The sequence below is a fragment of the Crotalus tigris genome, unplaced genomic scaffold (assembly GCF_016545835.1).
Source record: "Crotalus tigris isolate CLP2741 ecotype Arizona unplaced genomic scaffold, ASM1654583v1 scf7180000018018.2415403412:4055106, whole genome shotgun sequence".
Classification (NCBI taxonomy): Eukaryota; Metazoa; Chordata; class Lepidosauria; order Squamata; family Viperidae; genus Crotalus; species Crotalus tigris.
In genome coordinates this window covers 3,340,914-3,355,776 of record NW_024096780.1, presented here as the reverse complement: position 1 = coordinate 3,355,776, position 14,863 = coordinate 3,340,914, and the positions used below count along the sequence as shown (strand labels likewise).

General features: G+C 35.7%; 1 protein-coding gene across 1 annotated transcript in view; it reads right to left on the bottom strand.

Annotated features, from left to right (window-relative positions):
* The window catches only part of MYO10 (myosin X), a 155,985-nt gene that overhangs the window by 29,245 nt on the left and 111,877 nt on the right, over nt 1-14,863 (bottom strand). The window contains exons 20-21 of the mRNA XM_039346765.1: nt 2,490-2,614; nt 2,285-2,399 (exon numbers count right to left, since the gene is read on the bottom strand). Of these exons, the coding sequence (XP_039202699.1) occupies nt 2,285-2,399; nt 2,490-2,614 (240 nt within the window). The remainder of the gene's footprint in view (nt 1-2,284; nt 2,400-2,489; nt 2,615-14,863) is intronic.

Below are 14,863 nucleotides of genomic sequence, written 5' to 3'. Positions count from 1 at the left end.
AGGGAGATGCTTTCTCCCTGTTGCTTGTCACCTTCTTGCCACTTTCTCACTAATGGACCAATCATTTCCTTAACTTTTTTCTTGTTTTTTACATGTTGAAAGAAGCTTTTTTTTGTTATTTTTGACTTTTGTTGCAAGCCTTAGTTCATTTTGAGCCTTAGCTTTCCTCACCTCATCTTTGCAGGCTTGGGCTATTTGCTGATATTCTGCCTTAGTTATGTGCTCCTCTTTCCACTTTTTATACTTGTCCTTTTTGTCTTTCAATTTATCAGAGAGTTCTTTATGCAGCCATGCTGGTTTCTTTTGAGAGCTGTTATTTTTCTTCTTCGTTACTATTGTGCTAGACTGGGCTTTTATAATCTCACTTTTCAAAATTTCCCAAGCTTCTTGAGTTGTTTTCCCATTGAGGATTCTCATCCATGGAATCCTTCTCACGTCTGTCCTCTCATCCATGATTAAATTATAAACCAGGTTGATGTATTACAGACTTGGTATTTAAAAGCACCAATCTAAGCCCAGGGTATCAAGTATCCAGTTGCTTTGTTCTTAAAATGAGACTGGGGAATTAAATTTAGGAATTGGAAACGGTTTCCGATCTCTCTTCCTCTGGGACCATAATTAACTAGCTAGCTAAATAAATGGGAGACGAACCCACTTTTCTATTTATGAGACTGGAAGAGCTCCACTATTAGGTTTGTGCTCACTTATGAAAATTCTTTATGGCTTCTGTTGCTCTATCAAGATCTCTGAACTCCAGACAGCCTTTGGATGGGTCATTGTCAATCAAGATACTAAAAAAATCTCTCATGCACGTAGCCTCCTTGTTAATGAGCAGAATGCTTCAATAGGAAAAGTTGACTGTATGTCTAGAAGTCATTAGTAATTTCACATTAACTTATGCTAGAAAAAAAATGCTACCTGTAACTCTGCATAACATAGCATATGGAAACTAAGAGATGAAGACTTATGAATGCAGAAGAAATATATTGGTTGTGCAGATTTACTTACATACTTAAATATGAAAAAGCTTATTTAGGCCACAGTTCATATGAAATAACTGGGAGTGGAAGCATTAATGCCTTGCAACTGAGATTGTGCATACTCTGCAACCATATATAATACACTCTCCTATATAATTTAGGGTTAGACAATGTGGAGCCTGCATGCACCACTGTTGTGGCAAATACCTCTGCCGTACTTGCAATGTGTGTTCTGCTGATACCCATGATGAAATAAATATGTACCTGTATATCTATTTATTTGAAATGTTAAATAATGGAAGTGTTTGAAAGTGAAGTGCTGCTTCCAGCAACTTGCCATCCTTATTCACTTGAATTCTCTATGGCCCATCAGGGCTAGAGACATTCAAGAAAATGAAGAGAAAATGGGCTAAAGTTGTGGATGGATTAAAACACTATGTAAAATCAGTTCCAGTCATATGAAGAACAATAACTGCAATGGAAAAGAAAGATCACACTGTTGTTAATGGATAAGGGACAAGGTGTAGGGATGAGAGAGGAGAAGACAGAAGATGACTTTCCCGAGATGGCAATGTGGAGACCAAGACTGGATTGGGATTGACCCAATGAGCCTGGAGGATGGATGGGGAAGAGGGCAGTTCAGGTATACACGGTTAAGGGTTGATTCAACATGAGGAAGATATACAAGGTGACCTGGGCCTAGGAAGGGTTACAGATAATTGAGGATGGTGACTACTGAGCATTAGGGAAGGAAATAAAGAAGTGTTCTCTGCATTTTGGGTTGGATGAATGCTTATTCCAATTTAGGCAGTACACTGGGTTAGTTTCTTTGCCTTAGATAGAAAAATCACAAGCAAACAATTCTTAGCAGTGTTAGATCATGACTGAACCCACTAACTGAACTCAGCTACTGTCTACTCGAGAATTAAAAGAGCCCAGTCTGCTCACTGTACAAATATTTTAGTTGCCATTGTTCTGATATTGCCAGAGCTTAATTAGATTGTTTTTTTCATCCATACCTCAATTAGCTAGGATTTTTTTTAAAGAGAATTACATTTCAATTCAGCTGTTCTTAAGATCAAAATCCACAAATAGCAAACCTATCCTGTATTTATGCTGTACAGGATAGCACAGAAATTAAATAGTTTACTATAGTTAGCTAAAGTTATTTGATAACTGGGCACCAACTGCTACAAGCTGTCCAGCTTTGGAACTGAGGCAATGTCCAGCTCCCATTGTGTATTAATACAGAAGATGCTTTAATCATTATTCTGGCTTTGCATATCCATTCATTTCTATTTTACCTTAGATTTTCCAAGTTGCCATTCAGTTTTTGTGCTATCATACAGATGGAGGAGGGCAGTACACTTTCCTTTTAAATCTTCAGGGAGAGTCAAATTTCTCATCAGGACTTTATATCTGTAGAAACAAACCAATCACATTATTTTTAAGTGCTTTATTTCATTTTCCTTTCTTTATCTGCTCTTAAACAAAACATATTGCTGCTACCTTTTGTGAAAATCCTGAAATGGCTTCCGCACAGGAAAACCTGCTCTTCGTATCCGTACTGTTTCAAGCATCCCGGAGTAGCACAACTGGTTCAAAACCACATTCTGATCAAACTGGTCAGGCATCTAAAACATAACATAATCAGGTGCATTTCACTAGCTGCAAAAATTGTGAATCTGTAAACAAGCAATTCAGTGTATGTCAAAGAGTGATACTAAACATATGAAATGCATTAGTGCAGCTGTATTATTTTTAAACATTAATTTAAATTAATGGAGTCATTCAGTGGGCAAAACAAAATACTCCACTCTCTCAAACCTGTTCCAGTGGATTGGGAAAACTTTCTGAAGCCTGTGCAATAAGGGTTAATAAAGAGGAGATACCAAAGAGACGTTTGGTGGTACAAATACCAATCTGCTCATGTAATCTTAAACCCTTTGTACTTAAGACTGATTATCTCTTTATAATTTATTCTGGGCTACAAATGCCCAAATTCATTCTCACGCCCTCTCTAACTTCCTTTCTTTCCCTCTGTGTACATATTCTATGTGAAGAACTTGCATGTATAAAAACTGATTATGTTCAGAAATAATGAAGGAGGTACAACAAAACCCGTACGAGAAGTTACAACTTTGAAATCTTTAAAAATGAGCATGAGGAAGCAAGAATACAGGTTACAATGGCAGCTGGGATCAGGATTGCCATAGCTAGGCAAAGTGATCATGAAGGGTGAGGTCATGTGACCCCATTGCTTAGTGCTGGCAAATGCTGACAGTCCCAGTTGCCATTGTAAAACCCAGACTGTGGAGATCGTTAAGTGAAAAGAGGTGGAACTCCCAAGTAAGGAGCATGAGATGGTGGGGTTTTCTTCAGGCATATGTTATGGAATGCAGGTGGGATTATGGGGGCTGCAGGAGGGTGGGTGGAGGCCTCAGACAGGCTGGCAGAAACTGTGGGGGGGGCAGGGGAAGGCAAGGCCACGAGAGGGCCAGTAAGAGGTGCAGGCAAGCTGGTGAGAGCTTTAAATGGGTACTAAGGAGAGAGAGTGCAGGCAGACTGCTGAGGGGTGTGAGAGGAATACTGCAGGTGAGCACTCTACAGCAGAGGTCCCCAACCTTTTGGGCACCAGGGACCGGTTCCGTGGAGAGAGGTTTTTCCGTGGACCAGAGGGTGCGTGGTTTTGTATGCTGCCTGCATCCCATGGATGGGGATTTGCTTGTTTGTGCAGACTGCTTGCTGGCATGCCGTGGCCCGGTACTGGTCCACAGACCAGGGGTTGAGGACCCCTGCTCTACAGAGTGGTGGCAGGTGCTCTGGAGTATGAGATCCTTCTCTGAAAGGCTTTTGGCAGGAATAATATATAATATACTTGCAATGTTTCCTTGGATTTTACTTGTGGGAAACAGACAAGGGAAGGTTGCAAATGGTGATTGCACAGCACAGCTTGCTTGCAATTTCCTATTTGTAAATGGGTATCTGAAATGTGACCACATGGCTATGGGGGATGCTGTGAGACAGTTGGAAATCCACGGATCAGTTGAACATCTTTTTTTTCCCCCAATGCACCCGTAACAATTGTTGAGTGAATGAAAGTAAGATGGGGACTATGTATTATACTTGCGGTGCAGAAAGGAGAGGGTTTTCTTCCTTGCTCATAATACTGAACCAGGGATGATCAACCAAGGAAACGGAATGAAGGAAAATTTAGAACAGAAAGAAGTACACATCACACAGTTAAAACTGGGAATCTGCAGCTTGATATTGGGATGGCCAGTATCTTGAGCAGGTTTAAAAGGAAAGTAAACCTGCTGGGTCATCCTTTCAGAGATATTTCCATACTTAAATAGAGAAACAGAATGATCAAGGGCAAAAAAGCAATGGAACAGGAGCATCTTGTGACTTCCTGCCAGATTGATTGCTACTGACCACCCTCCAGCAACTGATGGAGTGGTTGGTCTACCTCCAGAGGGCTAGGGTCCAGACCAGTCTACCAGATTTCAAATAGCCAATGGCGGGAGCAGCCTACCAGGCCTCTGGAGGGCTAGGTTGGGACCATCTACTGACTTCCAGCAGCCAAAGAAAAGCGAGGGCAGGGCCAATTTGCTGAACCTCTGAGCAGCAGTGCAGCAGCACTGAAATGGTCACCACTGCCAACTTTCAAACCCACAGGAGTCATGGGTCCTGGATTTTGGATGCATTCTGTAAGTTAGCCCATTTGAAATATCTTGGTTCAAAAAATTGTTGCCCTATGATGCACCATTTTGCATATCTGAAGGTTACGAACAAAGAGACATTTAGTAGTATATAGATTAGATATGTTCATCTATCATTATCAATGAATACAAATCATATTATCAGGATGCCTATCTACAGTATATTAGTTATAAGGTGCAAGTGTATGTATGTTTCATTTATGGATTCCCCATAATATTCTGCAGAAACAGAATGCTGCCTTAATTTACTGTAGCTTTTTATGACTTTTTGTAATCTCAAAAATGGGAAGTTGCTCAAGATACTGGCCATCCTTTTTTTAGGGAGGATACATACTAAATTCTAAATTGGGTAGCCTCCAGACATTTCAAAATGTTGTGAAATTTGTTTTGCTCTTTGTACATTAAATATAAACACGTAAAACAATGTATTTTTACTAAATGCTATCAGTACTTAAGAAGATGAGTGCTACTTTTTCACTTGGAGTTTTCTTCTGAATGTTTAATCCTGACCTTATACACAAATATTTAGTATATGGGATTTGGGAACCATGGATTTAGTAAATGAACCACCTATTTACTAGGATATTGCTAAACACAGAAATTTAATTAAGAGAATGTAATAATCTTGCTTCCAAAAACAATAAACCAAGGAGATAATTACAGAGCTAAGATCTACCTCTTGAGTCTTTTTCTGTCTAATCCAGGCATCCTGCTTAATCCAATCAGCAATCTCAACTCACTAGTCTTCATTGCTATTTAGCAATTCCAAATGCTTGACAGTAATGACAGAGTAAAACAGAGCCTTGGCAAAGATATAATTTCATGGCATCTCTAAGGAATAATAAAGTGCCTTAATCTGCATTCCCAAGAGTTAATCAAATCCTACTTGCAAATCAGATGCCACTGGCACAAATATGGGCATAATTCCTTTAAGACATAAGAATTGTGTCATCCATAGAGAAATACTCCCCATTTTTTCCTATTTTAAAAGATTGTGCTATGTGTTTTATATACCTTAGCCAATTTTTCCAAAAGAAATTTGTATCAAGAATTGTAAAATCAAGCAACAAGTTACCATAAATATTCCTAACAATTTTGTGAGTAAGCATTAAAGAAAAAGTATTTGCTGTTTTATTTTTACAACTACAAATAAAAACCTGTTAATACTATAAGCTGAAAATCACAAATACGTTATTTACAATAAACACCAAAGAATTTGATGCTATCCTTGCAAAAATTGTTTTTAAATTTCTTTAAAATATTTTGTAGACATGTGCAGAAATTCATAAAAAAAGAATTGAAATATTTCAAATGCAACATTCCACTTATTACACTTGAAGAAAAAAGCTAAATTTTGTACTATCAGAGTACAGTACTGTCTTCATTCCCAAGTTTAAGCACACAGTCCAAATACACAAGTAATGATGACCACTATAAACAGTAGCTTTTCACAGGACTTTCAAAGTATTTTGATCAATATATTTTAATCAGGCAAAAATCTAAGTTCATTAGGGTATTTTTTATCACTCTTTTCTGAAATACATTCTATTTTATTTATTTAAAATCATGTCAAAGTAACACATTTGGAATAGCTATAAAATGAGCATAAATGTTTTATGGTGCCATGAAACGTGTGCAAATGTGTATACATTACCTATAACCATAAATATATATATATAGTTATATTAGGAAACAGAAAAATGCAAGTACTTTTATAAGTTTTTTTTTTTTAAAAAAATTGTAACACTATTTTCCCTTTTTTTTCTCCCCTAAAATAGTTTAAACAGTCCAATATTTGGGAAATCTGGACTGCATTTCACTGCATTAGTCAAGATAAAAAATAAGAAAATTAAGAGATCTGTACTTACTATTATTATTAGTAGACAGAAGTATATGTTAATACTTTATATTCAGCAATAAAGTATTAACCTTCTGCCTGAAAACAAAGCATGATAGGAAAGATCTTGGAGTAGAGTTAGCAAGGAAGAGAACTTAGTATGATATGCTTTTCTCTGCTGCAAGTTTGCACCATGTCCAAATACTTTTCTATGCCCAATTTCTCAAAACGTAAGAAACATCTTGCAACACCAAATAAATACGTTATCACTTACCAATTCATAAGTGTTGTGGGTGCACTGCAAATTCATATTTCTCAGAGGCAAAATTCATATGGAAAGTAACTGCCACACTGACCTTTTCCTTGCACTGCTAAAGACGCTGAACAATAATGAACACTATTCCTAGTGCTTTAAAAAGTGCTCAGTTGCCATGACAACCCCTCCCTTTCTAAGGATAATTAGTATGGTGTGTCTTTCAGATCTGATTGGGAGGGCTGCACAGGAAAATATGCAAATGAATGACACTAAGGGCAAGTCACTCCTTTGCTCTGCTTTGCTCTGCAGAAATGGAGCTCGGCATATCTCACAAAATGGGACTGAACCCTGAAACTATCTTATTAAAAACAATGTCTGCAGCACAAGAGGCAATCGCTAATACACACACAACTAAAATTAAGTTGGAAAGCAAAAAGCAATTTATATTAGAAGTGTTGCACTTCTCTCCAATTATCTCACTGGAACAAAACTATGCCCTTGAGTTCCAGACAAAACAAGGTCACTATAAATGAAGCTTACCTTGCGGCGTAACTCTGCTATTGCTTACAGGTTTACTCTCTGCTGCTTAGGGTTTACAACTCTTGAGAATAAATGCAACAGGTACTGGCCAGGTGTAGCATAGTACAAAGTTGCAATTCGATGTGCCATCTTTTAGAAAAGACTCAGAAAGAAGATTTCGTCTGCAGGACTTGGATTAACTTCAAGTCAGACTTGATAGCAACTTTGGTATGTGAGTGGGTGTGAATGTTTACCCTTCTTTATGGCACAATGATTCAGTTCAGTTGCCTGAATAATTTGGAGCCCTTTGCTTACACAGCATTTTCTCCAATGTACTTTTGCTTAGTATATGTGTATTTATTATTGTGTACATTATTCTGAAATAAATGACACTGGCTTGCATCAAAATAAGAACTTACATGATCTCTGGCACTATGTATTGGCTAGTAGTTTCAAAAAGTATGCATCTCTAATCTGGGCCCATTACTTTTTGCAGCCTCATTTCTCCATCCTACAGTAAGGGGTAATCTGTATTGCTTTTACACAGTTCTCGAACCAATGCCAAGCCCAATAATCTGTGCAGAACTTTGGCAAGAATTTGTACTATAGCAGTCCACTAGCTGGGGGAGTGATTGAGAAAGGGAAGTAGCAGAAAGATAGAGGTTCAGCCCAATCTATTGATGGCCTATGACTTCATAGATCATTCCTGAAAAAATGGAGCAGTAAACAGAAAAGAGATTCTTCGTCATGTTCACTTTTGATCTCTTAAACCATAGTTTAGAGATCACAGAACCAGCCTGAAGTTTCTTTAATCTCATGATTACCCGGAGTCACTAAAAAAAACAGATTGGGACTTTTTATTATTCATTATCATCAGACTTGCTGCAAAATACTATGTACTGAATTGCAGCTTCAGTGACAGTTTGCACATATAATAAGTATCATCTGACTTTGAATAGTTTGATAACGTCCACATTAATGGAAGATCTGACTACAGGTAGACCATGTTTAGTGAACTAAATCATGACTGGGAACATGGTTAAGAAAAGTGGGCGCTAAGTGAAACCATGATGTACTCATGATCTTACTTCAACTTTCCATTGTTTTACCGACCCGCAAATGGGAGAAATGGTTGTAAAATTACTTTTTCATCATTGTCATAAATGCATATGATTGCTAAACAAGACAGTCACTAAATAAGGACAACCTGTACACTGAAAAAGCACCTTGTATGCAAATATGTGGAAGTTCTAGCTATAGAACTTTGATCTGTGAATCTAGGGGCAAATCATCATTTGTACCTGCATTTTTTAAAAGAATGGGAATTGGATGAATCTTTTCACCCTTTATTTTAATGAAAAATTTGCAAGCAACATAGCATTAGCCCAGGGGTGTCAAACTGCTGGCCCGCGGGCCGGATGCATCATCTGGAAACCCATTGCCTGCAATGGCAAAACCATCCCGATACGTTGTGCGACGTCACTTGACGTCACCCCTAAGTTTGACATGTCTGCATTAGCCTATCATTCATTCTGAAGTTAAACCTAACATGTTCTGGAAATAATTTGAAAGAACATTTTGGAGCATCTGGGAACACAAACACAGCATTTATCTACAACTTTTTAAAGGAGACATAACTTTGATGAGGATCACATAACTGCTGTTTGACCCCAGGAAAAGATGTAGCTGCTTTAGAAGTGCTAAATTTATATATATGGAACCTGTGCATTCTGAAGCAAAAATTGAGAAATGAATCCTAAATCCTGCACTATCCTGTAAATTAAATTTGTCTGCTTGAAGCCAAAAGTAATTTCTTAAATAACCACAGGGGAAAAATAAATCTGATTAAATATGTTTAAAATTTAATTAATTCAATAAAATACAATAATATGATTAATCCCCATCTATTTAGCAACTCCTATCTTTTGTCAGATTGTCAAATGTTATTAATTTTGTGAAACAGAATTGCTATATTTACCTATCTGCTTTGTTTAAAAAATGAAGCAATGCTCTGATCTTTGCAATAAATGCAGATAACAAACCATTCCCATTTCTAGAAATAATTTATTTCTACTGCAACAAAGTATTTATTATTCATTTCATATCTGTATGGAAGAAATACTTATTCAAAGAGGAACTGTTTTATATCCATATTTTATACAGTAAAATGCTTTGCTATCATTTTATAAATGTAAATACACACAGCATTGTTCAAATTACAGTAGTCAATTCCATTGCAACAGGATACAATTGTTGAAGCTCATGAAAACATGACAAAGAAAGTGAGTGAGGAAGTTCAACAGATTATAAAAAAGATCCTTCTATATGCAGTGATTTGAAATTCCATCTTAAAAAATTAGTTCTTTTATCATAGGAAGAATAATCATAGTCTTCAAAATAAATTCCCCTCAAAGGAAATTCTCTTCTCTTCTCTTTTTTTTTTGGGCGGAAAAGTGAGAGTGAAAGTAAAATGGCGTTTTGAAAGTTTTTTCCTTTAAAAGACGGATCGGCTGAATTGTTGTTTAATACTGCTTTTCTTTTACTTTTCTACTTTTTTATTCTTGGTGACTTTTAGATTGATCTTATTTTATTCTATTTTATCTTATTTTTAATTTTTTTTTGGATTATTTATTTTTATCGGTATTTTTAAGAAGAAAGGAAGATAAATTAAAATGGCTTCAAAACGACAACCAGCTACTGCAGCTTCTAAAGTAACTTCTTCTCCTGCTACTTCTACTGTGCAACAACAACTTAAAATAATACCCTCAGTGCAGCAACCTAAATCTACTCCACCTTCACCTCCCCCATCTGGCACATCAGCACAAGACATTAAAGAAATAATGGTAAGTGCTGTCTCACAGTTTAGGGAGGAAATGAAACAACTTTTGGACCAGAATAAATCTGAAACTAAGGAGGAAATGAAGAAAGAGATGAAGGAGCTTTTAGAACAGAATAATGCTATTTTGAGGGATGATATACTTCTAGCTCTATCTGGAATGGCCTCAGTGGTTGTGAAGCTGGACTCCAGAGTAGAGGAAATTGAAGAAACAGTTGAACTTTTGGATTATAAATTTCAAGATATGGAGAAAAAAGTGGAGACTTCACAAGATGATATTCTTATGTTCCAGTATAGACAGATGGAATATGCTTTGAGAATAAGGGGTCTGAAAGAAGATAAAACTCAAGATTTGATGGAAATGGTGATTAATGACTTGGCTGTTATTTTGAATATTGATAAAGAAGAGTTACGTGGGGATGTGGAAAGAATTTATAGAGTTAATTCTTGGATTGCAAAACAGAGGAATTTGCCTAGAGATGTGGTGATATATTTTGCTAAGAAGTCTTTGCGAAATCAGATTCTACAAACTTTTTATAATAAAAGATTTCAGATTGCTGCCCAAGATATTATTATTTTAAAGGAAATTCCACCTAAAATTTTAAGAAGCAGAAAAGATTTTGCTTTTTTAGTAAATGAACTTAAAGCAAGACAAATGCCATTTAGATGGGAGATTCCGATGGGCATTGTTTTGAGCCATGCGGGGACACGTTATAGACTTAATACAGTTGCTAAAGCTAAGGAATTTTATAAAACGGTCCTGGGAGCAGGCTCTCCTTTGCCCATGATGCATAAAGTCTTGAGTGACAAAGAGATGGAACAGAAATCTGAAGGTACAGGGATGATGACTGCTGGACAGGTGGTATGGATGTCTCAACCAGAAGTTAAAGAACAGAGAATGACCCGTGCAGCACATAAACGTAAAGAAAAAGAACAACAGAAAAAAGAAAAAGAAAAAGAAATTGAAGAATCTACTCAGCAAATTGCTTCAGTGCCGGTGGGAGGAGCAAGACCCAAAAGCTCTGCTACATATTCATCAGCAGCAGAATTTGAGCGGATCTTCTCCAGGCTGAAGGCCAAGGGAGATGGCAAAGCTCCTGTCCTGGAATGTTAATGGATTAAACATTCCTCAAAAGAGAAAAAAAATTTACCACTATTTGAAACAACATAACAATGATATTATTTGCTTGCAAGAAACTCATATTACAGCTAAAGATCAAAAATATTTAAATAATCCTCGCTTGGGATCTCATTTTGTATCTCCCGCCCCTGGGAAGAAAGGGGGTGTGGTAATCTATGTTAAACAGAATTTATCTGCTACCTTGTTAGAATCAGATCCTTACGGAAGATATGTTATGCTTGAACTTGGTTTATATGGCAAGAAAATTCTTATTGTGGGGTTGTATGCACCAAACCAGCAACAGGAGCAATTTTATAGGTTACTACATCAGAAAATAACTTTGTTGGACTATAGATCTGTGATTTTAATGGGAGACTGGAATGGTGTCTTAGATATACAAATGGACAAAAAAGGCTCTTCTACCTTTTTTAAACAGGCTAAATTACCTAAAGCCTTTTTTGATATGAAAGAAGATTGGGAATTGAGAGACTATTGGCGTGAACGTAATCAAGAAGAAAAGGATTTTACGTTTTTTTCAGATAGACACCAATCTTTCTCAAGAATTGATTTCTTTTTGATCACAACAGATTTATACAACAGGGTGAAGAATGTAAAAATTTTTCCTAGGACATTGTCCGATCATAGTCCAGTTTGGATGGAACTGTTTGTAGAGAAAGAAGATAGGAGATCCTGGAGGGTGAATGAGAATTTATTTAAACAAGAAAAAAATGTTCATAAATTAAAGGAATGTTTAAAGGAATATTTTACTTTAAATATGAACAAGGGAACATCAATGTCAATGGTCTGGGATGCAAGTAAAGCTTTCATGCGTGGTATTTTGATAAAAATGAATAATTTGCATAGACAGAAACAGACTCAGAAACGGAAAGACTTGGAAGAGGAGATTAAATTAAAAGAGAAACTTTTAATTTTAAATCCCTTAGATGAAAAGGTTAAAGGAGCTTTAAAATTGTTAAAAACACAATTTAACATGCTGATGGCTGATCAAGCTGCAACTAATTTGCTATTTATGAAACAAAATACATTTTGTAATGCTAATAAACCAGGGAGATGGTTGGCTTATCAGTTAAGAAAAAAACAGAAACAGAGGAACATAGATAAAATAAATTATAATGGTAAATTGGTTTATCAGAAAGAATTGATTAAGAAATCTTTTTTAGAATACTATCAAAAATTATATAAGGGTACTAATATTCAAATTACAGATATAAATAATTATTTAGGCAAAGTTAACTTTCCTAAATTAACAGAAGATCAGGAAAAAAAGATTAACGGTTTAATTACTAAGGAAGAAATTGTTACAGCTATTAAACAATTGAAATTGGGCAAAGCGCCGGGTACGGATGGGTTGACATCTATTTATTATAAAGCTTTAGTAGAAGAGATGATTCAACCGTTGTGTGAATTGTTTAATAATTTATTACAGGGGTTAGAGATCCCTCCATCCTGGCGTAATGCATTTATATCATTGATTCCAAAAGATAGTCAAGATCTTACTTTGCCTAAAAATTATAGGCCTATATCTCTTTTAAATGTGGATTATAAAATTTTTGCAAAAATTTTAGCTAACAGGCTTATGGGGATCTTGCAGCAGTTTATACATAGGGATCAATCGGGTTTTATAACTGGAAGGTATATGAAGAATAACGTTAGACAAATTATTAATTTATTAGAGTATTTAGAAAAGAATAACCAAGTCTCTGCAGGCCTGATATTTTTGGATGCTGAAAAAGCCTTTGACCAAGTGAATTGGCAGTTTATGCTGTGTTTAATCAAGGAGATGAATTTTGGACAAAATATATTACAAGTATTATCCAATATATATCAAAAACAGACTGCTCAAATTATTGTAAATGGGGGTTTGTCAGAGGCTTTTGTAATAGAAAAAGGAACAAGACAGGGATGCCCGTTGTCTCCGTTATTGTTTGTTTTAACACTGGAAATTTTGTTGATTAAAATTCGGGAGTCTCAAGAAATAAAAGGAATAGAAATTAATAAAAAAGAATATAAATTAAGAGCCTTTGCAGATGACTTGGTTGTTACTTTGTCTCAACCTGTTTCTTCGGTGGTGAAATTATTACAATTGATTCAACAATATGGACGTGTTTCTGGCTTTAAAATTAATAATAATAAGACCAAAATATTAGCTAAAAACATGACTAATGGTGATAAACAGGCTCTAGTTAACTTAACAGACTTTGAAATTGTTGATAAGGTAAAATATTTGGGGGTTACATTATCTGCTTCTAATGTAAAATTGTATAAAAATAATTATGAAAAGCTGTGGATGGAGGTACAGAAGGATTTAAAAAACTGGAATAATTTACAGTTATCCCTTATGGGCAGAATTGCAGTTATTAAAATGAATGTCCTGCCAAAGTTTATTTTTTTGTTTCAAATGTTACCTATTTTAAAGAATGAACGTAATTTAGATGAATGGCAAAAAGGTATTAATAAATTTGTTTGGGCAGGGAAAAAACCAAGGGTGAAACTTAAAATAATGCAAGATTTTCGTGAGAGAGGTGGACTCAAGGTACCAAATATGAAATTGTATTATGATGCTGTAGTATTGACATTGATTAGCGACTGGGTGAATTTAACAAATACAGAAATACTTCATTTGGAAGGCTGGGACCTACTTTTTGGATGGCATGCCTATTTAATATTTAATAAAAAAGTGGATTGGGTTTTTAAGTCTCATATTATAAGAAACTCTTTGCTAAGAGTGTGGAGAAAGTATTATAAAAGTGACTTCAAAATACCATTATGGGCTATACCTCGGCATGCCATAGAAGGTATAAGGAAAGGGGTAAATATGGACAAGGTCTCTTACGTACAGTTATTAAGATGGGATGGCCAAGACTGGCAGTTAAAATCTTTGGAAGAATTAACACATGAAAACTTAACTTATTCATGGTTCCAATATAGACAAATAGTGGATAGATGGAAGATGGATTGTAAAATGGGCTGGCTTAGAGAAGATGAAATTTTTTTAAAACAAGTAAGAGATCAAAGGCCAACCCATATTAAGAGAGTTTATGGGGTTTTAGTGGAATTAGATTCAGAACTTGAACTAGTTAAAGATTGTATGATTAAATGGGCACAGAATATTGGTGAAACGATTTCAATGGATACTTGGGAACTTATTTGGATAAGAAATGTTAAATTCACACAAGCGCAAAATTTAAGAGAGAATTTTTATAAGATGTTTTATAGATGGCACCTTGACCCAAAGAAAATGTCCATTATGTACCCTAATCTACAGCCGAAATGCTGGAGATGTGGATATTTGGATGCTACCTATTACCATATTTGGTGGACGTGTAAGCATATAAAAGCTTTTTGGATTAAGATATGGTGGAATATTCAAAGAATTTTTAAAAGGAGGGTAAAATTTACTCCGCAATTATTTTTACTAGGTATTGTTATTGACTGTGATGCTAAGGAGGTTATATTGATGTTAAATTTGATTACAGCCGCTAGGTTGTTAATAGGACAATATTGGAAGAAGGAATCTTTGCCTACTTTACAAGAATGGTTTCATAAAGTTTCGTATTTGGCAGAAATGGCAA